General features: G+C 46.2%; 2 protein-coding genes across 3 annotated transcripts; both read left to right on the top strand.

Moving 5' to 3' along the window:
• On the top strand, positions 1 to 4,837 carry LOC137361134 (U4/U6.U5 small nuclear ribonucleoprotein 27 kDa protein-like). Of its 2 annotated transcripts, none has more exons than XM_068026074.1 (6): positions 1 to 131; positions 2,108 to 2,237; positions 2,415 to 2,494; positions 2,881 to 2,960; positions 3,670 to 3,734; positions 4,530 to 4,837. In XM_068026074.1, the coding sequence occupies exons 1-6, from the start codon at positions 98 to 100 to the stop codon at positions 4,582 to 4,584; spliced, it is 444 nt and encodes a 147-aa protein (XP_067882175.1). In that variant the 5' UTR covers positions 1 to 97; the 3' UTR covers positions 4,585 to 4,837. The 2 variants fall into 2 exon arrangements, with proteins under 2 accessions (XP_067882175.1, XP_067882176.1); XM_068026075.1 differs by having other exon boundaries at positions 2 to 131; positions 3,670 to 3,760.
• Positions 4,838 to 15,431: 10,594 nt separating this feature from the next.
• On the top strand, positions 15,432 to 19,969 carry LOC137361133 (U4/U6.U5 small nuclear ribonucleoprotein 27 kDa protein-like). The gene is made up of 4 exons (XM_068026073.1): positions 15,432 to 15,542; positions 18,855 to 18,984; positions 19,364 to 19,443; positions 19,788 to 19,969. The coding sequence occupies exons 1-4, from the start codon at positions 15,509 to 15,511 to the stop codon at positions 19,952 to 19,954; spliced, it is 411 nt and encodes a 136-aa protein (XP_067882174.1). The 5' UTR covers positions 15,432 to 15,508; the 3' UTR covers positions 19,955 to 19,969.
• Positions 19,970 to 20,490: the final 521 nt, after the last annotated feature.

The following is a 20,490-nucleotide window of genomic DNA, read 5'->3' as shown; positions in this document are numbered from 1 at the left end:
GCGGGGAGGCGGCTGAGGGAGATCGTTTTGTTGGTGTCGCTGTGACGGAGGCCGCTTTCTGGAAGCTTCCTGCGGAGGGTTTTCAGGGGGTTGGATAATGGGCCGAAGCGGGAGCCGTTCTAATCGGAGGGGTAAGTGTGGAGAGGGCCCGGGGCATGATCTTGAGCCCTCGGCCCGGGAACGGCTGCAGGGGGAGGACGATGACTGGGCCCAGGGCGGGGGTGGGTGGGAGCTTGGGCCTTGTCTTAAGCCTGGGCTTGAGCCTGGGCCTTGTCTTGAGCCTGGGCCTGGTCTTGAGCCTGAGCCTGGGCCTGGTCTTGAGCTTGAGCCTGGGCCTGGTCTTGAGCCTGGGCCTGGTCTTGAGCTTGAGCCTGGGCCTGGTCTTGAGCCTGGGCCTGGTCTTGAGCTTGAGCCTGGGCCTGGTCTTGAGCCTGAGCCTGGGCCTGGGCTTGAGCCCCTGGCTTCTCTTAGCTTCAGTAATTCGGCAGGCCCGGGGCAGCTCTGCTCCCTGTCGCACTCCCAGCCCCAGGCCCTGGTTCATTCTCTGCCCTTTGTCTCTGCAGCCCTGTTTCCAGGCGGGGGCTCCCTATTGTCCCCTCCCCTTCCCCAGTAAACACAATAGATGGAGCACCTGCCCTTTGACCTCCTCCCTGACCACCATCCAGCTCCCCAAACTCCCTCGCTCACCTAACACCAACCCCACCGACACCACGTTGACGTGAGAATCGGTTTCTGTTGGATTATTGGAGAAGCCATCGTTTATTTGTGAATTATGCGTTAAAATTGGTTGCTTGAGTCGGTGCGTCTTGTTAGGGTGTGTTTATGATGTGTCGTGTTAAAATGTGACATAGAGGTCTTCAAACTTGCAAAGGAAGCCTTTGCAAGTTCGCAAAAAAAAATCTCACTCTGCCTGGCAGTTGTTAGAAAAGCTCAAAACCTTTGCTGAAAAATATCCACCGAGAAGTGAAAGAGAACGTGCCGTAAGGATTCTCCAGAAAATAAAAGTTGATAAAGCTGAAGGCAAATTTAAGATTTGGGTAGCATCGGGATTCAATTTTAAGAACCAAAATAACCATTTTTACCTATTCCTGGGGTGCAGGAACTGGATCTTTGCCCGATCTATCTACGAGATTGGATTTGCGTGAATTTCAGGAGTAAATTATTACAAGCATCAGAGAGAAATTAAATCAAATGAGTTTTTACAGCATCAAATAAGTGCATTAAGGTCCTTAGATTCTTGATAAACAATTTTTTTCTGTTAAGGTTTGCTTATATCTTTACTCCATTCCTGAATTTGTTTTCACCTTGCAGCTCCCAACAGGTTTATAGTCTTAAAAGTTGTTAGGTATTGTAGATTTCTGGTGTTTTAAGATTTCAAACTGGAGTTGGCAGTCACTTTCAGTTCTCTGCTGCACCAAGTTGAAGTGTCCAATTAACAGGAGTTCTTGTTTCAGCTGAATCTTTCCACAACCCCTGGCTGGACTCCTGTGATGTTGCTGTGATCTCATCCCTCTCTCTCTCTCCAGAGAGTTACCTTTTAATGTCAATAATCCATCAAATTAGAGTCTCTCTTAGTTGACACATGGCCTTCTCCCCTGGTGTGACCACACGATGGACCAGGATGTGGAATCCATGGCTATCTATTCAGGTTTGAATGGGACTCTGATGTCATGTGTGCACTTCACAGCTTTCTTGTCTCAGAAGAAAACCGTTCAATTTGGGAATGTCTCTTGATTTTTCCAGAATGGCTGTAGTCGACACCTCTTAGTCTAGACACTTCTAGACTTGGCTATTCCAATGCTGTCCTGGTTGACCTCCCACCTTTGACCCTCCTTCCAAATCTCCGCTGCCCGTGTCTTTAGCTGCCTAGGCCCTCAGCTCGGGAATTCTCACCCTGAACTTTTGTGGAGTTGGTGAACATGTGCCAGTTGATGCTTCTGTCAACTTATTTTGGAGCTCAGCCTGCACTCTCTCACATCTGTACACTGTCCTTGGTTGTGTAGGTGTCCTCCGAGTCAGGGAGGTGCCTCCAAGTCTTGTTCTGTTGTCTGTGGGACTGTGTGCTGTCTGTGGATGTAAAAAAAGATTTCTCTTTGTGTCCGGACAGATCACCCTCGCTCAAGGTCGAGATCCAGGGAGAGGGAACGAGCTAGACGGCGTGAGCGGTCCAGGTCACGAGAGCGCGACCGGGAACATAGGAGGGGTCGTGTGAAGTCACCTCATAGAAGGCGGTCAAGGTCTGTGCTAAGCTCGATAGGATCCAAACAACTGGCTTTTCTGTGCTTAACTGATATTTTCCTGGGCGTGCATATTGACCTATGTTTCTTGGTGCTCTTGGGAAAGATGAGGCAAAAGCATGGCAACATGCATTGCAAATGACTAAACATTTTGTTTTGCCCATTGGTGTGCTGCAGGTCTCCACGGCGACATAGATCGAATCCATCATCTCCTTCAAGGGAGAAATATAGGGAGTCAAAAGAACGTGAGAGTCCAGGTAATTGAGCTCGTTCTTTCTGTTGGTCAAGTTGACGGTATGTCTGCGCTGCCTGCTAGTCCTTTGCATTCTTGGCTGTACCTAGTTTTAACCGTAGCATTCAGAGAGAGCCATTGACTGATGAGCTGTAAAAGTGTGACATTTTCTGGGTGGGGAGGTAAACTTTGCAAACTGGGAAGTCGCGTTTCTGAGCTGGACAGAACAGAAAGATCCAGTGCAGTACTTGAGCTGGAAGCACTCGTCTTTGGGTGAGAACTGGATTGAGCTTGGTTTAGCGGTTGTGTAACTTGCTGACCGTGTTGAGGCTGGCCAGTAATGGCCGTCTTGATGGGCTACTGGAGGATGTAAATTGGAGACTGTTTGGCTGAATTTCTTTTTGCCTTCAGAGATCGAGATCGAGGAGAAGACCGAAGAAGATATCGAACTGTTGAGGGTGATGGGATTTGATGCTTTTGATACTACAAAGGTGAGCATGGGTAGTTGACAACTCTGTTGCCTCGAGTGCAAGGATTTGAGAGGAAAATGAGGTGGGTCTGACGTCGGCGATCTGAATCTTCGATCTGACTGAACATGGCGCGGTCATGGTTGAGTAGGTGTAGAGAAAATGTTTTCACGTGAGGAGCTCAGAACTAGGGATATAAGATAAATCCACTCACGAATTTAGGGGGAGCTTTGTTACTCAGAGAATGATTACAACGTAGATGTCGCCACTGTAAGCAGACGTTCAGGCAAATAGTCTGAGTCTGAAGGTTGTGGGTTTCAAGTCCACGCAAAAATCAACAGTGACACTCCAGTCCAGTACTGAGAGAGTGCTGCACTGTCAGAGGTGCTGTTGTTCAGATGAGGTATTATACTGCTGTAGACAGCCTCTGAGACCTCCTGCAAAGCTAGGCAATGAATTGTGGCTTAAAAGATGCCACAGAGGGACCCCAATCTCAGTACAGAATCGCCTGCCAGCATTAAGACCTTGTTTTCTTTGCGATGCCAAGACTGGTTGCAGTGCTCAAGTGGCCCAGGCTGAAGTAGGCGATCTCAGCACAGACGGAGTTGAACCGTGAGCCAGCCTGTTGTGTTGGGCTCATTATGACACTGCTGCATTCTCCCCCCCCCCCCCCCCCCCCACTGCCTTCAGAGCAATGCCAAGTCCGACGTGTGCTCACCGTTGTTTTTTGCAGGGTAAGAGAATGGACGGCTCTTTAAAGGATGACTTTGTGAATGGAGACGAGGAGCGGGAGTATCGGTGAGCAAGTGGAGCCATTTTGCACGGTATTCCTGGGGCTTAGTTCTAACGTTGGTACCAAGGCATAAGAAAAAGTTGCAGTTAAGCCAATTAAGAGCATTTGGCACAATTTGAAAAGAAAAACTCTAAATGATATTGCTGACTATCCATGGTGTAAACATTTCACGCAGCACTAGGATTTAATTAAACTCCAGTCAAGACATTGGAACAATTTGGGTTTCTGATTTATTGGCAATTAATTGATTTCACGATCCTTCTTACTCAGAGCAGGCCTCAGCACACATTGAATCATTGAGACGCATGAGCTCCTGGTACCCACTGTGCAGCCCACAAACAGTAAGCAAAACCCAAGGAAACCAGATATTATGTAAATTGCACAACGGTGAGGAGAGTTCAGGTAGACCTGATGATGGGTCACTGACCTGAAACGTTAACTCTTGCTCCTCTCTCCACAGATGCTCTCAGAGCTGCTAAGTACTTCCAGCAGTTCTTGCTTTTATTTTCGGTTGAAATCTTTCTCGTCAACTGGCACTATTCAATTGCTGATGGAGCATCACAGTGTGGTGAAGCTCCTTTCCCAGGCCTGAGACCCAGATTCCACAGAGCAAATTCAGCAAGCTTAATATAGCCAGTTGCTGTAAATGCTGCTGTGAAAAGCACACTTATTCCAACCTCCATATAAACTCAAGTAACACACGCAAATGCAATTGATTATTTAAGTTAGAATGTTTTTTTTGTTCGAGTTGTCTTAAAATAGTCGTCCTTAATCAGCTTTATTTCTCTTTCCAAACGCAGGCAGCACTCGAGCAGAAGGGGTGGATTTAACAGACCTCTGGATTTCATTGCCTAACTCCTTTTTGCTCTGCAGTGGCACGTGACGTTCTTAACACTGTGGCTAGGGCAAAGGCAGTTATTCCTCGTCTTCAACCATAATTTCTGGGCAGAGTCTGCAGAGTTTTGTTTAGACACCAGAGTAAAACACATTGTAGACACGGTCTCCGGGTCTGACAGTGAAGATTTGACTGCATTTGTTATGTTTATTCTGTATATTGTTTTCAAATAAATGTATTAATGGTAAGAATAAAAATGCGAGATGACATAAATATTCTGGAAATTTATCAATTATAAAAAAGCAAAGTTGACTTTTTGGGTCCGCACCTCTAGCGTGAACCTGTCTTCTGTCGAACTGTGTTTTCATTTCAGATTTCCAGCATGTGCGGATTTGTCTTTTTATTGCTGTACCAACCTTGTAAACCTAATGAGAAACTTAAAAACTACACACGTAAAACAGTGGACTGGCAAAATAGGCTAATGGGTAAGAAAGTGATCTTTGCTGTTTTGCCGTGTCATGTTTCACTCTTTACTTCAGCGAATATAATCCTAACCGACTCAATCTCTCCTCATATGTCAGAGAATGCAACGTCTTAATTGATTGTAGCCTTTCTTAAGAAGTCCTTTGAAATTTATATGTCTCTCAGTGTTTATCTCTTAAGTTGTTACTGGACTTCAGCATTTCTGTTAAAGTAAACTTTTTAAACTGAAGTGTTGCATTTCGTCTCCTGTCAGCTTGTATTTTGTTGTAGTGGGATGCAGAATGGTGTAACATTTTCTGTTGTAAAGGAAAGCTCTTTTGTTACTGTGAATACTTAACCCCTTGGTCCAGGAAAGGGAAGATTAAGCAGGATCCTTGCTCCTAATCACTGTCTGCGAAAAAGCACCCCTCTGGATATCAGGTGGGCATAAGAGCAGGCACGTGTGAGACAGGAGAAATCTAATGGGGAAGAAGGAAATGTCAGTCAGAATAAGGGATGGACCATTTCAGACTGAACTATAAGCCAGTTAGCCTGTCATCGGTTGTCGGGAAAATACTCATTCTTTGCTAGGCACGTGATATTCCAGACATAATTGGGCAGAGTGAACACGGATTTATGAAAGGGAAATGGTGTTTGGTAAATCTGTTCGAGAGTTTGAGGTTGTAGCTGATAGGGTGGATAAGGGGGAAAACCAGTGGGTGTAGTGAATTGTGGATGCTCAGTTCTTGAGTGTATTTGAGAGAGATTTTTGAGCACTAAGGATATGGGGATAGTACGGGAAGGCGGAGTTGAGGTGGAAGATCATTCATGATCCTAAATGAATGGTGGAGCAGGCTTGAAGGGCTGAATGGCCTGTTCCTCCTATTATATTTATATCCCTAGAACAAATTTTTAAAAGTTATTTGCATCAATGCTACTTTTTCTACATCTACCTTTATCAACCCCCTCTGTTACTTCAAAAACCTATAAAGGCAGGCTAACCCATTGTACTGCTCTTCCCCTCTCACTCCCCCGCCCCCCCCCCCCCCCCCAACCAAGCATACGAATATAGAGATAGGGGTAAGCCATTCACCCCTGAAGCTTGTTCTGACATTTGGTGACATTGTGGTTAATTTGCCGCCCGTCTCCATTTGCCCCCATAATCCCTTAACACCCTTTGGTTAACAAAATCTATCAGTCTCCGTTTTAAAATTCGCACTTGATCTCTCATCAATTGCCATTTGTGGAAGAGAATTTCAAACTTCTGCTACCCTTTGCGTTTAGATGTGTTTCCGAATTTCACTCCTGAAAGATCTGGCTGGAATGTTTGGACTGTGCCCTTTTGTCCTGGACTCCCCAACCAGTCGAAATAGTTTCTCTGTTTCCCTTATCTTGAAAACTTCAATCAAATCACTTTTCAATCTTCTAAATTCCAGGGAATGCAGCTCTAGTTTGTGTAATCTCTCCTCAAAATTTAAACTCTCGGAGTCCAGGTATCATTCTGGTAAACCTACACTCCAAGACCAATATATCCTTCCGAAGGTGTGGTATTCACAGTCCTCCAGGAGTGACCTAACCAGGGCTTTGTAGAGCTGAAGTCAGACTTCTAGCTCTCCAGTGGACAGCATTCCAGTGACTTTGTTGATTTTCTGTGCCTGACTTCTTACAATGCTGCCTATCTTTGTGTCATTGGCAAATTTGGTTGTGTGGCTGTTAGAGTCGGGTGAGGAGGGCTTCCTTTTTTTCCCTCCTTTTTTGACCACAACAGGTTTAATTTTTTTTTTTACTGTATGTACTGGCCAATTCGGGAGATGTTTGGTTGTACTTATGATCGTAGCAAGCAAGTAATCAATTGGACAGGTTTTCTTGAGTTTAACAAAGAAAGAGGTTAACTTTATTGTACTTAAACCAAACTAAGTAAAATAATAAACTGTGTTCCAACTTTCGTGCGCGTGCACATACACACGCAAGGGGGACACACAAATAAGCTAGAGTGGGGAAGGGTAAATCAGTTGAGCACAGAAAAAAGGGGTATACAGTCTGTGGAGTTTGGTGATTTGGCTGGCTTCTGGCTGAATTTGGCGGTCCTGAGGCCTTTTACTTTGAAGAGATAGATGACGGATTTTGTGGGTCTCTTGGAGACAGCGATGCTGAGGGGTTTCTGACTAGCTGGAGTATGCAGAGGTGATCAGTCAGCAGGCAGGGTTCGAAGCTTGCAAGCTGGAATGCAGAGAGAGGAGGGATCCCCACTTGGGTCTGCACGTGTAGAGTCCAGATACTTCTCACCCTGCTGCAGAGAAACACCAGCTTAAAACCACCAATTTGGGGGTGGGGGAGGGTGGTTGTCACATGACAGTTACTCTGATTCAAGACTGTTCGTTCACAATTTCTTCTTGCAAAAGAGAGCAGGCAGTTCCCTTAATTCTTGCAAAAGAGAGCAGGCAGTTCCCTTACACTTCCCAGGCCTTGCAATGGAGGATACAGTGTTGCAAATTGGGTGGCCGACTTAAGCTATTAGCAAAGTCGTCTTTTCTCTGTTTCTTTTTTTAAAAAATATAAATTCAGATCTCCAGTCAGTGGATTAAAGAAAATAATTATTCAACAAAATATGTTGGCGTGACAGTGGCTTTCAAACCCATCATGTAAGTAGTTAATAAAGATAGTGAATATTTGATCCTTTGCAGGACACAACTAGTCACATCCTGCCAAGGACAGTACCTGCCGATTATTCCTATTTCCTGTCTCTTACCACCCAGCCAATTTTCTAAACTGGTCAATAATTTGCCTTCAATTCCTTGGGCTTCAACTTTAGCCAACAGTCTCAGATGCCTTTTGGCAGTCCGTATAAGTAACATCCATAGACATTCAGCTATCTGCTTTAGTCACCTCTTAAAAAAAACAAAAATGCAAGCAAGTTTGTCAAGAGTGACCTACCCTTTACAAATCCATGCTAGCTCTCAGTGATTGGCTGAAAATGTTGCAAGGTGTTTCAGTCAACCCGTCCTTAATTATAGACTCTAGCAATTCCCCAATAACAAATGTTAAGCTAACTGCTCTATAATTTCTTGGTTTCCATCTCACCGTTGTTAAATAGTAGAGTTGAAAATGCAATTTTCCATTGTAAAGAAATGGTTCCAGAAGTGAGAGAACTTTGAAAGATTGTGTTCAGAGCTTCGGCAAAGTTCTCACCTTCTAAAATCCTGGGATGGAAACCGTCTGGCCCTGGGGATTTGTCACTCTTTAGTGCCAGGTTGGGTCTAATTACAGTTTCAGAAGAGGTTCGCTCCTGCAAGTTCTTCGAAACCTGTTTGATTTCTTTACACTTCTCGTTCGGCTGAAGTGCCCTGGTGTAATGCTTCAGTATGTTGCTCAACGCTCGTATGCTGTTTCACCTCTCTCTCCATCTGCTGCTTCGCTATTGAGGGAACAGGTTAACCAAACCATGTATCAAGTCAATTTTAAGCACCATGCATTCGTATTTTAGCAATAGACTTTGAATGGCTCTATCACGGGTATCAATCAGTCAAGGAGTAAAATGAGTCTTGCCCCGATCAACTAATCCATCATCGAGACTTCTGAAACTTTGGTCCCTTCTGCCCCCTTGATTCTGGTTTGAATTTTGACATTTAGCTATTCCTTCTCGCCTTTAAGCTGCATGTCTTTTCTAAACAGGAATGAGCCAACCTGTTTCTGAATGGGCGGAGCCTCAAACACATACAGATCAGCTCAATTCATGTCAAAATTCAAATCAATTTATTCAGCGGTGTTTAGATATCATGGGAGCAAAGTAATGCACCTTGCGGTTAAAATTATACCAGTTTATCTTTGCATGCAGTATGTGTTCTCTGGACTGAGAAAGCAATTCTTTCCGTAATACTGAGACGAACCACACTAGGAGCCGTTAACTATGTTCCAGAATGATCGGTTAAATAGTTTGGTGTTGATTGAGTATTTTTGTATCGCACTTATCAAGTAACTTTCAATTTTACACCTAAGTAAAAGTTGATGTTCCCGGTACACGAGAGCTACCATGTGCAAACATAACGTCAGATGCAGACGTGTCAGGATCTACTTGCAGTTATCTCCACGCTGTGCGTGAGACTGTGGATAGCAGGATTTACATTATCTGACAGGGAACAAAGTGCTAACTGGACACGTTTGGAGAACAAAATTGGCGCGGGGAAGAAGTCAAACGTCTCAACCCAGAAAATAGTGTACTTCACATGCAGCGGCAGTAAATGTTATTCGTTGACACAATGCCTCGGCTGCAAAGATATCCTGTTGGTGTGTCAAAAATGGTACAAAGTCACAGGCTTTGATGAATTAACCAACAGAATGCCAAGTATAACCAGCCCCATCCCCAGCCCGAGCTCTCCACCCCGCCCCCCCCCCCCCAGCCTTTCAAAGACAGAGGCTTGGAGATTAAAATCCATTACATTTCTAACCTTTGCCAATTCTGATGAAAAGTCACTGACCTGTTTGAAAGCACTATCCCTTTCTCCATCGTCATGCTACAGATTTTTCCCTTTCAAGTATTTATCCAATTCCCTTTTGAAAGTTACGATTGAATCTTCTACCGTGATCCTTTTAGACAATGCAGTCCTGATCATCTTAACTTGCTGCATAAAAAAAGTCTCCTCACCTCTGTTTCCTTTGCCTCTGTCTCTCCTGGTTACTGATTCTTTTATCACTGGAAACAGTTTCTTCTTATTTACTCCACCAAAACCCTTCGTGGTTTGGAACACTTCTATTAATCTTATATTATCTTACATCTTATTTATTTCGGTAAGATCACCCCTCATTCTTCTAAATTGAAAAGGCTAAAGGCTGTTCAACCTTTCTTCATAAGATAAGCCCTTCATCCCCGGAATTAGTCGAATGAACCTTCTCTGAACTGCTAACACAATTATATCCTTTTTCAAATGAGACCAAAACTGTCCACAATACTCCAGATATGGTCTCACCGAGATCCTGCACAGCTGCAGTAAAGCTTCTCTACTTTTATAATCGATTCCCCTTGCAATAAACACCAGCATTCTATTTGCCTTCCTAATCACTTGCTGTACCTGCATACTAACCTTTTGTGAGTCATGTACCAGGGCACCCAGATCCCTCTGTACGACCGCGTTCTGCAATCTCTCTCCATTTAGATGGTATAGAGCTTTTCTATTCTACCTGCTAAAGTGGACAAGTTCACATTTTCACACATGGTACAGGTTCCCCTTTATCCATCTGGCTTCTTACTTCCTCAAAGAACTCTAATAAATTAGTTGAACACGATTTCCCTTTCACAAAATCATGTTGACTCTGTCTGATCCTTTATGATTTCCTAAGTAGCCTGCTATAACCTCCTTAACAATGGATTCTAGTAATCTCCCAATGACAGATGTTAGGCTAACTAGCCCATAGTTTCCTGCTTTCTGTCTCCCTCCTTTCTTGAATAAAGGTGTTACATTTGCTATTTTCCAATCTAAGAAATTTTGGAAGATTATAACCAAAGACTCTAGGCACAGTTGGCCACAACCAGTGATTTATAAAGGTTTACCATAACTTCCTTGCTTTTAGACTCTACGTCTCTAATTGGAAAGCCAAGGATCTCACCTGCTGTATTTAACAGTTTTCTCAATTTGTCCTGCCACCTTCAAAGATTAGCACACGTACATCCCCAGGTCTGTGCTCCTGCACCCTCTTTAAATTGTACCATTTAAAGGGAAGACAAAGAAATTCCATATTCTTCTGGCACTTCCCTTTTCCTCCAGGGAAAAAAATCTAAGAATCTCATCTAAAAAATCTCATTTTGCAGCATCTCAATTTAATCATGTTAATATGGGATTGTTTTTTGCAAGAACTGGCAATGTCAATCTATACGCCCAACTCTGATACTTCAAAACAAAATGCATTAATCCTTGATAATTGTGTGAAACTTTTGGGGTTTTCTTGAAGGAAAATAAATGAGAAACAATGAATTCAGTGAAATTACTAGTTGCATAGGGTTTAGGTGTCAGTCGTGGTTCAATTGGTAGCACACTTGGCTTAGAAGGTTGTGTGCACAGTCCCACTGCGGAGATTTGAGCATAAAATCTAGATCGACACTCCCAGTGCAGTACTGAGCAGTGTTGCACTGTCAAAGGTGCCATATTTCAGGTGAGACGGTAAATCGAGGCCCCGTCTGTTGGCACTTTTTGCATAAATGGTCAGCACCGTCTTTATTTGCTACTCATGTATACTTTCTTCATATAGTGAGCCTGGTGCTGTTAATTCATAATGCATAACTGTTTGTTAATATAAAAGCAAAATACTGAGGATGCTGGAAATCTGAAATAAAAACAAGAAATGCTGGAGATACTCAGCAGGTCTGGCAGCATCTGTGGAAAGAGAAGCAGAGTTAACGTTTCGGGTCAGTGACCCTTCTTCGGAACTAGCAAATATTAGAAATGTCAAAGGTTATAAGCAAGTGAGGCGGGGGTGGGGCAAGAGATAACAAAGGAGAAGGTACAGATTGGACAAGGCCACATAGCTGACCAAAAGGTCATGGAGCGAAGGCAAACAATATGTTAATGGTGTGTTGAAAGACAAACATTAGTACAGATAGGGTGTTAACGGACTGAAGATTGAACAGCAGCAAGTACAAACATGAAAAAAAACAGTAGATAAGCAAACTGAACAAACTAAGATGAAATGAAATAAACACAAAAAAAAAGATTGTAAAAAAGAAAAAATAACTAAAAATAAAAGTAAAATGGGGGGCCCATCATGCTCTGAAATTATTGAACTCAATGTTCAGTCTGGCAGGCTGTGGTGTGCCTAATCGGTAAATGAGATGCTATTCCTCAAGCTTGCGTTGATGTTCACTGGAACACTGCAGCAAGCCCAGGACAGAGATGTGAGCATGAGAACAGGGGACTGTGTTGAAATGGCAAGCAACCGGAAGCTCAGGGTCCTGCTTGCGGACTGAGCGGAGGTGTTCTGCAAAGCGGTCTACGTTTGGTCTCCCCAATGTAGAGGAGACCACATTGTGAGCAGCGAATACAGTATACTACATTGAAAGAAGTACAAGTAAATCGCTGCTTCACCTGAAAGGAGTGTTTGGGGCCTGGGATACAGGAGGTAAATGGGCAGGTATTATATCTCCTGCAGGAGAAGGTGCCATGGGACGGGGACGAGGTGGTGGGGGTAATGGAGGAGTGGACCAGGGTGTCGCGGAGGGAATGATTCCTTCGGAATGCTGACAGGGGAAGGGAGGGGAAGATGCATTTGGTAGTGGCATTACGCTGGAGGTGGTGGAAATGGCGGAGGATGATCCTTTGGATATGGAGGCTGATGGGGTGGAAAGTAAGGACAAGGGAAACCCTTGTCACGGTTCTGGGAGGGAGGGGAAGGGGTGAGGGTAGAGGTGCGGGAAATGGGCCGGACACAGTTGAGGGCCCTGTCAACAACAGTGGGGGGGAATCCTCGGTTCAGGAAAAAGGAACACATATCAGAAGCACCGTCATGGAAGGTAGCATCATCAGAGCAGATGCGTCGGAGGTGGAGAAACTGGGAGAATGGAATGGAGACCTCCTTGTTAACTCTTTGTTAATATTTTCCTTGGAGAAGTTGTTGCACAGAAGGACAAACAACAAGAGCTTTATATACTAGCCTTCCAGTTACGACTGAGATAGGAGGCGTGCACTGTCTTTTTTAGTTCCACTTCTCCCCAGGTCACAATGTCTATTTAAATGTTTACCCATTTATCGATACATCCAATCATATACTCTACTTTTTTAAAATCCCAGAGCCAAATACACCAATCAGATTTATTTAAAAAACAACAAAATGATCAGTTTATTATATCTTCTTTTCTTTTGGGCCCCCTTATTTCGAGAGACAATGGGTAAGCGCCTGGAGGTGGTCAGTGGTTTGTGGAGCAGCGCCTGGAGTGGCTATAAAGGCCAATTCTAGAGTGACAGACTCTTCCACAGGTGCTGCAGAGAAATTTGTTTGTCGGGGCTGTTACACAGTTGGCTCTCCCCTTGCGCTTCTGTCTTTTTTCCTGCCAACTGCTAAGTCTCTTCGACTCGCCATGCTTTAGCCCCGCCTTTATGGCTGCCCGCCAGCTCTGGCGAACGCTGGCAACTGACTCCCACGACTTGTGATCAATGTCACAGTACTTCATGTCGCGTTTGCAGACGTCTTTAAAGCGGAGACGTGGACGGCCGGTGGGTCTGATACCAGTGATGAGCTCGCTGTACAATGTGTCTTTGGGGATCCTGCCATCTTCCAGGCGGCTCACATGGCCAAGCCATCTCAAGCGCCGCTGACTCAGTAGTGTGTATAAGCTGGGGGTGCTGGCTGCCTCGAGGACTTCTGTGTTGGAGATACGGTCCTGCCACCTGATGCCAAGTATTCTCCGGAGGCAGCGAAGATGGAATGAATTGAGACGTCGCTCTTGGCTGACATACGTTGTCCAGGCCTCGCTGCCATAGAGCAAGGTACTGAGGACACAGGCCTGATACACTCGGACTTTTGTGTTCCGTGTCAGTGTGCCATTTTCCCACACTCTCTTGGCCAGTCTGGACATAGCAGTGGAAGCCTTTGCCATGCGCTTGTTGATTTCTGCATCTAGAGACAGGTTACTGGCGATAGTTGAGCCTAGGTAGGTGAACTCTTGAACCACTTCCAGAGGTGGTCGCCAATATTGATGGTTGGAGCATTTCTGACGTCCTGTCCCATGATGTTCGTTTTCTTGAGGCTGATGGTTAGGCTAAATTCGTTGCAGGCAGCCGCAAACCTGTCGATGAGACTCTGCAGGCACTCTTCAGTGTGAGATGTTAAAGCAGCATCGTCAGCAAAGAGGAGTTCCCTGATGAGGACTTTCCGTACTTTGGACTTCGCTCTTAGACGGGCAAGGTTGAACAACCTGCCCCCTGATCTTGTGTGGAGGAAAATTCCTTCTTCAGAGGACTTGAACGCATGTGAAAGCAGCAGGGAGAAGAAAATCCCAAAAAGTGTGGGTGCGAGAACACAGCCCTGTTTCACGCCACTCAGGATAGGAAAGGGCTCTGATGAGGTGCCACTATGTTGAATTGTGCCTTTCATATTGTGATGGAATGAGGTGATGATACTTAGTAGCTTTGGTGGACATCCAATCTTTTCCAGCAGTCTAAAGAGACCACGTCTGCTGACGAGGTCAAAGGCTTTGGTGAAATCAATGAAAGCAACGTAGAGGGGCATCTGTTGTTCGCGGCATTTCTCCTGTATCTGACGAAGGGAGAACAGCATGTCAATGGTCGATCTCTCTGCACGAAAGCCACACTGTGCCTCAGGGTAGACGCGCTCGGCCAGCTTCTGGAGCCTGTTTAAAGCGACTCGAGCAAAGACTTTCCCCACTATGCTGAGCAGGGAGATTCCACGGTAGTTGTTGCAGTCAACGAGGTCACCCTTGTTTTTATAGAGGGTGATGATATTGGCATCGCGCGTGTCCTGAGGTACTGCTCCCTCGTCCCAGCACAGGCATAGCAGTTCATGTAGTGCTGAGAGTATAGCAGGCTTGGCACTCTTGATTATTTCAGGGGTAATGCTGTCCTTCCCAAGACTTAACCAGTAATGAAGCAAAGCATGAACACACCGATTGAAATATGAAAGTTCCCTTATTAAAAATTCCCCAACTATACTTACACAGACACTGGGGGGAAAAAAATACAGAAATTCACTCTTGTTACAAAAGAAAAAGACCAAAAAAATCTACTTTGGCCAAATACTTGCAAATTCTTGAAAAATAAAGGTATGTGAGGAAGTCGGTTGTCCTTTTTTTTGGTCTGGCGTCCGGATATACGGAGACGGGTCACTCGGATCGTTTCAGAAGCGGTCCGTTCTGGAGATGTCGCAAATTATTCGAGCGTTTTGGAAGAAATGTGGCATCGAGTTTTTTTTCCACCAGCATGCACTTGAATCACAGGATTTTATTTTCAGCTCCTCAGGCCTCCAGCTGGCAGGAGCATGTTTGGTCCTCCAGGCAGCAGGGCAGGTTTGGTCCTCCAGACAGCAAGAGAAGGTTTAGTCCTCCAGCTACAAGGGGATGTTCGGTCCTCCGGCCGGCAGGGGGAGCTTCGGTCCTCCAGACAGCAGGAGAAGGTTTCGTCTTCCAGCGACAGGGGGGAAGGTTCGGTCCTCCGGCCGGCAGGGGGAGCTTCGGTCCTCCAGACAGCAGGAGAAGGTTTCGTCTTCCAGCGACAGGGGGGAAGGTTCGGTCCTCCGGCCGGCAGGGGGAGCTTCGGTCCTCCATACAGCAGGAGAAGGTTTCGTCTTCCAGCGACAGGGGGAAGGTTCGGTCCTCCGGCCGGCAGGGGGAGCTTCGGTCCTCCATACAGCAGGAGAAGGTTTCGTCTTCCAGCGACAGGGAGAAGGTTCGGTCCTCCGGCCGGCAGGGGGAGAAGGCTGCGGGAGGTGTCGGTGTGACGGCTCGCTGTGTGGAAGCGACGGGTGGGCTTTTGGGTCTGGACGATGGGCCGGAGCAGGAGCCGCTCCCCGCGGAGGGGTGAGTGTGAGGATGGCCTGGAGCCTGCGGGCCGGGAGCGGGCTGCAGTGGGTGGGAGGGAGGAGATCCTCGGGCCGTGCCGAGGGAGAGTCGGGGGAAGGGAGCTTCAATAATCCCGTAGCCCCGGGATGGGGTGGCCCAGCTCCCAGGCCCATGTTTGGTCCTCCAGGCAGCAGGGCATATTTGGTCCTCCAGGTAGCAGGGCATGTTTGGTCCTCCAGGCAGCAGGGCATGTTTGGTCCTCCAGGCAGCAGGGCATATTTGGTGCTCCAGGCAGCAGGGCATGTTTGGTCCTCCAGGTAGCAAGGCATGTTTGGTCCTCCAGGCAGCAGGGCATGTTTGGTCCTCCAGGCAGCAGGGCATATTTGGTCCTCCAGGCAGCAGGAGCATGTTTGGTCCTCCAGGCAGCAGGAGCATGTTTGGTCCTCCAGGCAGCAGGAGCATGTTTGGTCCTCCAGGCCCTGGGTCTCTGCAGCCCTATTTCCAGGCGGGGGCTCCCTCGTGTCCTCTCCCCTTCCCCAGTAAACACAATAGATGTAACACCTGAGAAGTTCAAACAAATGGGTGTTTGCTTTATCAAATAAGAGGGGTCGAGGATAGAATCTATTTGGCTAGAGCTAAGGAACAAAAAGGTGGAGTTACATTGCTCGTTGTTGTCTATCGGCCACCAACTAGTGGGAAGGAAGTAGAGGAGAAAATTTGGAATAAAATTACCGAGAGGTGTAAAAATTATAGGGTAGTTTTAATGGGGGACTTTAATTATCCAGACATAGACTGGGATAACAGTAGTGAAAAGGGCAGTGAGGGGCAAGAGTTCCTAGAGTGTGTTCAAGAAAATTTTCTACAACACTATGTTGCTAGTCCAACAAGAAAGGAGGCACTGCTAGACCTGGTTCTTGGGAATGAGGTGGGCCAATGGATCAAGTATCAGGAGGAGAGCATTTGAGGGGGACAGTGATCATTGTATCATATGGTTTAGGCTGACTAGGGAAAAGGACAAAGAGCAATCCCGAGTAAGAATAATTAACTGGAGGAAGGCCAACTTCAATGGGGTAAGAACACATATGGGACGAATAAATTGGATAGGTTGGCAGGAAAAAGTGGTAACTGAACAATGGACTACCTTCAAAAAGATAGTTCGGGCACAGTTCCCTCAACAGGGAAAGGTAGGGTAAACAAATCCAGAGCTCCCTGGATGGCAAAAGAGATAGAGATTAAGCTAAAGAAGAAAAAGTGTGCTTATGATAGATGTCAGATAGAAAATACTATTGAGAGCCAGGCTGAATATAGATGGTTCAGAGGGGAAGTGTAAAAACAAATAAGAGAAGCAAACAGAGAGTATGAAAAGAGGCTGGCAGCTAACATAAAAGGAAATCCCTAAGTCTTCCATAGACATGTAAATAGTGAAAAGGTGCTAAAAGGAGGAGTGGAGCTGATTAGCAACCAGAAAGGGGATTTACACATGAAGGCATGGCTGAGGTATTAAATGGATACTTTGCATCTGCTTTACCGAGGAAGAAGATACAACCCAGGCAATGACGAAAGAGGAGGCAAGTCAGACACTAGAGGGGTTTAAAATTGATATGGAGGTTGGTTCGGCTGTCCTTACTTACAGTGAAGTGAGGGTGGAAATCGCAGAGGCACTGGCCATAATTTTTCAGTCTTCCTGAGACCCGGGTGTGGTGCCAGAGGACTGGAGAATTGCAAACGTTAAACCCTTGTTCAAAAAAAAGGGTGTAAAGATAAGCCCAGCAATTACAGGCCAGTCAGTTTTAACTTCGGTGGTGGGAAAACTTCGAGAAAGAATAATCCGGGACCAAATCAGTAGTCACAGAGACAAATGCGAGTTAAAGAAAGCCAGCATGGATTTCTTAAGTGCTTAACTAACTTGCTGGATTTTTTGAGGAGGTAACAGAGAGGGTTGATGAGGGCAATGCTGTTGATGTGGTGTACATGGACTTTCAAAAGGCATTTGATACAGTGCCACGCAACAGACTTGTGAGCAAAGTTATAGATCATGGAATAAAAGGGACGGTAGCAACATGGATATGGAATTGGCTGAGTGACGGGAAACAAAGAGAAATGATTAATGGATGTTTTTCAGGCTGGAGGAAGGTTTGTAGTGGAGTTCCCCAGGGATCAGCGTTGGGACCCTTGCTTTTCCTGATATATATTAATGACCCAGACCTCGGTGTACAGGGCACAATTTCAAAGTTTGCAGATGATATGAAACTTGGGAGCATTGTGAACTGCGAGGAGGATAGTGTAGAACTTCAAAAGGGCAGAGACAAGTTGGTGGAATGGGCAGACAGGTGGCAGATGAAGTTCAACACGGAGAAATGTGAAGTGTTTCATTTTGGTAGGAAGGACATGAAGAGACAATATAGAATAAAGGGTACAATTCTAAAGGGGGTGCAGGAGCAGAGGGACCTAGTCCTTGAAGGTGGCAGGACAGGTTGAGAGAGCAGTTAATAAAGCATACAGTATCCTGGGCTGTATTAATAGAGGTATAGAGTACAAGAGCAAGGAAGTTATGTTGAACTTGTATAAGACACTACTTCGGCCTCAGCTGGAGTATTGCGTCCAATTCTGGACACCACATTTGAGGAAAGACGTGAGGGCATTGGAGAAAGTACAGAAAAGATTCACGAGATTGGTCCCAGGGATGAGGAATTTCAGTTATGAAGACAGATTGGAGAAGCTAGGATTGTTTTCCTTGGAGAAGAGAAGGCTGAGAGGTGATTTGATCGAGGTATTCAAAATCATGAGGGGTCTGGACAGGGTAGATAGAGAGAAACTGTTCCCACTCGTGAAAGGATCGAGAACGAAAGGGCACAGATTTCAAGTATTTGGTAGGAGAAGTAAAAGCGACAGGAGGAAAAAGAATGAAAAGCGGTAACAACACTGAAAAACCAGCTGATAGAAGCTGACGGAACATTGAATGAGGGCCTGGGTGAGATTAGTTCATTGGAAGGGTTGCCGATCAGAGACGGGGGTTGAAACCCTTGTCCAATGATTTGCTGACTCGCAGACGCATGTTCAAAGGGTGACGGACGAGCTGCAGTTTCCGTCTTTCAGTGTGCTTGTTCGGGGATGTTTCTGAACTATTTTACATATTTAATGGCGTTGCTGTGTCCTCAGAGGCAATCATGTATCATGGTTGCTGCTTCACAGAGAACAATACCTGTACCTGTGAGTGTTTGTGTGAAAAGAAGGCACTGTAATGTCCGCATGTGTCATTACCCCGTAAAGACATTTTTCACAAAGCAATGCCCCCCCCCCTCTCCCCTATTTCTATTTATGTTCACGCAGAACGCCGTCGCTCGCGGTCAACGTCCAGGGAGAGGGAACGAGCTAGAAGGCGTGAGCGGTCCAGGTCACGAGAGCGAGACCGGGAACGTCGGAGGAGTCGCTCGAGGTCCCCTCACAGAAGGCGGTCAAGGTCTGTGCTAAGCTCGCTAAAATCCATCGACCAGTTTCAAACAGCTGCCTTTTCTGTACTTCACTGATATTTTCCGGGTCGCGCATGTTGACCGATGTTTAAAAAAAGAAAGCGAAGAGCTGGAAATACTCAGTTCTGATGAAAGGTCACAGATCTGAAAGGTTAATTCTGTTTCTCTCTCCACAGATGCTGCCAGTCCAGCTGAGTATTCCCAGCACTTTGATTTGATTTTAGATTTCCAGCGTCCGCAGCGTTTTGCTTTTGCCATATTGACCCGTGTTCCCCTTTGCTCTTCGCGTTGGGCGAGGTTAGGCAAGGTGACGCAGGGTGCTTGCAGATTGCTAAATCACATTTTGTTTTGCCCTTTGGCGTGCCGCAGGTCTCCGCGACGACATCGGTCGAATTCAACGTCTCCTTCGAGGCAGAAAGATCAGGAGTCAAAAGAGCATGAGATTTCAGGTAACTGAGCTGAGTTTTTCTTTCTCCTGTCGGGCTGAGCTGCACGGAGCAGAGAGGTCCAAGTGCAGTGCTGGGCTGGCGTACCTGAGCTGAGTTGGCAGCGGCAGAGGGAGCTGGATTAGAATTGGGAGAGAAAATTCAGCTTGTGTTCGTCCTGCTGGCTTTCCTGTGGTAAACTGAGCTGAAAGTGCTTGTCTTCGGGTGACAAGGTACGATGTCTCAGTAAAAACTGACACTCGTAGAAATAATGTTTAATTCGGCCGATTCTAGGTTCGGCCATCCTTGTATTTGTATCGCTCTGTGTAAATTGGAGATTGTGTGGCTGAATTTCTTTTTACCTTCAGAGGCGGACATGGAGGGGAAGACTGAAGAAGAAATCGAACTGTTGAAGGTGATGGGGTTTGACGCTTTTGATACGACAAAGGTGAGCCTGGGTCGTGAAGAGTCTATTCTGTGGTTGCGATTGAAAGGTTCAGTTTCGAGGGATTTGACATGGACCTGTCGGCAGTGATCTCACTGAGCGCGGCAGTGCCCCCAGCAAGTTGGCATTGAACGCCAATGGTATATTTTGGTTTCAAAAATTGTCAGAATTATACTTTGACTGGGAGAGCACTAGCTGACGTGGAAGAGCAGACGGGTTCTGGAGCACGAGAAGTGGTGGTTTCACAGGGATATCGGGCAAGCAGCCTTACAATTTAGGTCATGGTTGTCCAACGTACGGCCCGCGGGCCAGAACCCGGCTCGCCAAAGGTTTCCATCCGGCCTGCGGATGTAAACTGACGGAATGACGGGCGCCTCGGTGGGCAGCTATAGGTTTATTAGGACCCCACTGCCGCACGTGTGGGCTGGGCCCAGAAGAGACTCGGTGTTCGCAGCCTGCCTCTGTAATTCAACTTTATGGTCAGTTGGGAGCGAGGAGTGCGAGGTGGGGAGCAGGGAGTGAGAGACGTACACAGAAAGAGAGTGGGGGGAGAATGCGACAGACCGAGAGGGCGGAAGAGAGAGACAGTGGAGGGGAGGAGCGAGACGGGAGGGGAGGGGAGGAGC

Source organism: Heterodontus francisci, unplaced genomic scaffold (genome assembly GCF_036365525.1).
Source record: "Heterodontus francisci isolate sHetFra1 unplaced genomic scaffold, sHetFra1.hap1 HAP1_SCAFFOLD_1102, whole genome shotgun sequence".
Taxonomy (NCBI): Eukaryota; Metazoa; Chordata; class Chondrichthyes; order Heterodontiformes; family Heterodontidae; genus Heterodontus; species Heterodontus francisci.
This window is presented reverse-complemented; position numbering and strand designations above follow the sequence as displayed.

Bases quoted from the DNA above. Each gene is read 5' to 3' on its own strand.
- LOC137361134 (XM_068026074.1), top strand. From the start codon at position 98: ATGGGCCGAAGCGGGAGCCGTTCTAATCGGAGGG. The intron at 2,961-3,669 runs GTGAGCATGGGT...TGTTTTTTGCAG, and splicing joins ATGCTTTTGATACTACAAAG to GGTAAGAGAATGGACGGCTC. The intron at 3,735-4,529 runs GTGAGCAAGTGG...TTCCAAACGCAG, and splicing joins GACGAGGAGCGGGAGTATCG to GCAGCACTCGAGCAGAAGGG.
- LOC137361133 (XM_068026073.1), top strand. From the start codon at position 15,509: ATGGGCCGGAGCAGGAGCCGCTCCCCGCGGAGGG. The intron at 15,543-18,854 runs GTGAGTGTGAGG...ATGTTCACGCAG, and splicing joins GAGCCGCTCCCCGCGGAGGG to AACGCCGTCGCTCGCGGTCA. The intron at 18,985-19,363 runs GTCTGTGCTAAG...GGCGTGCCGCAG, and splicing joins CCTCACAGAAGGCGGTCAAG to GTCTCCGCGACGACATCGGT.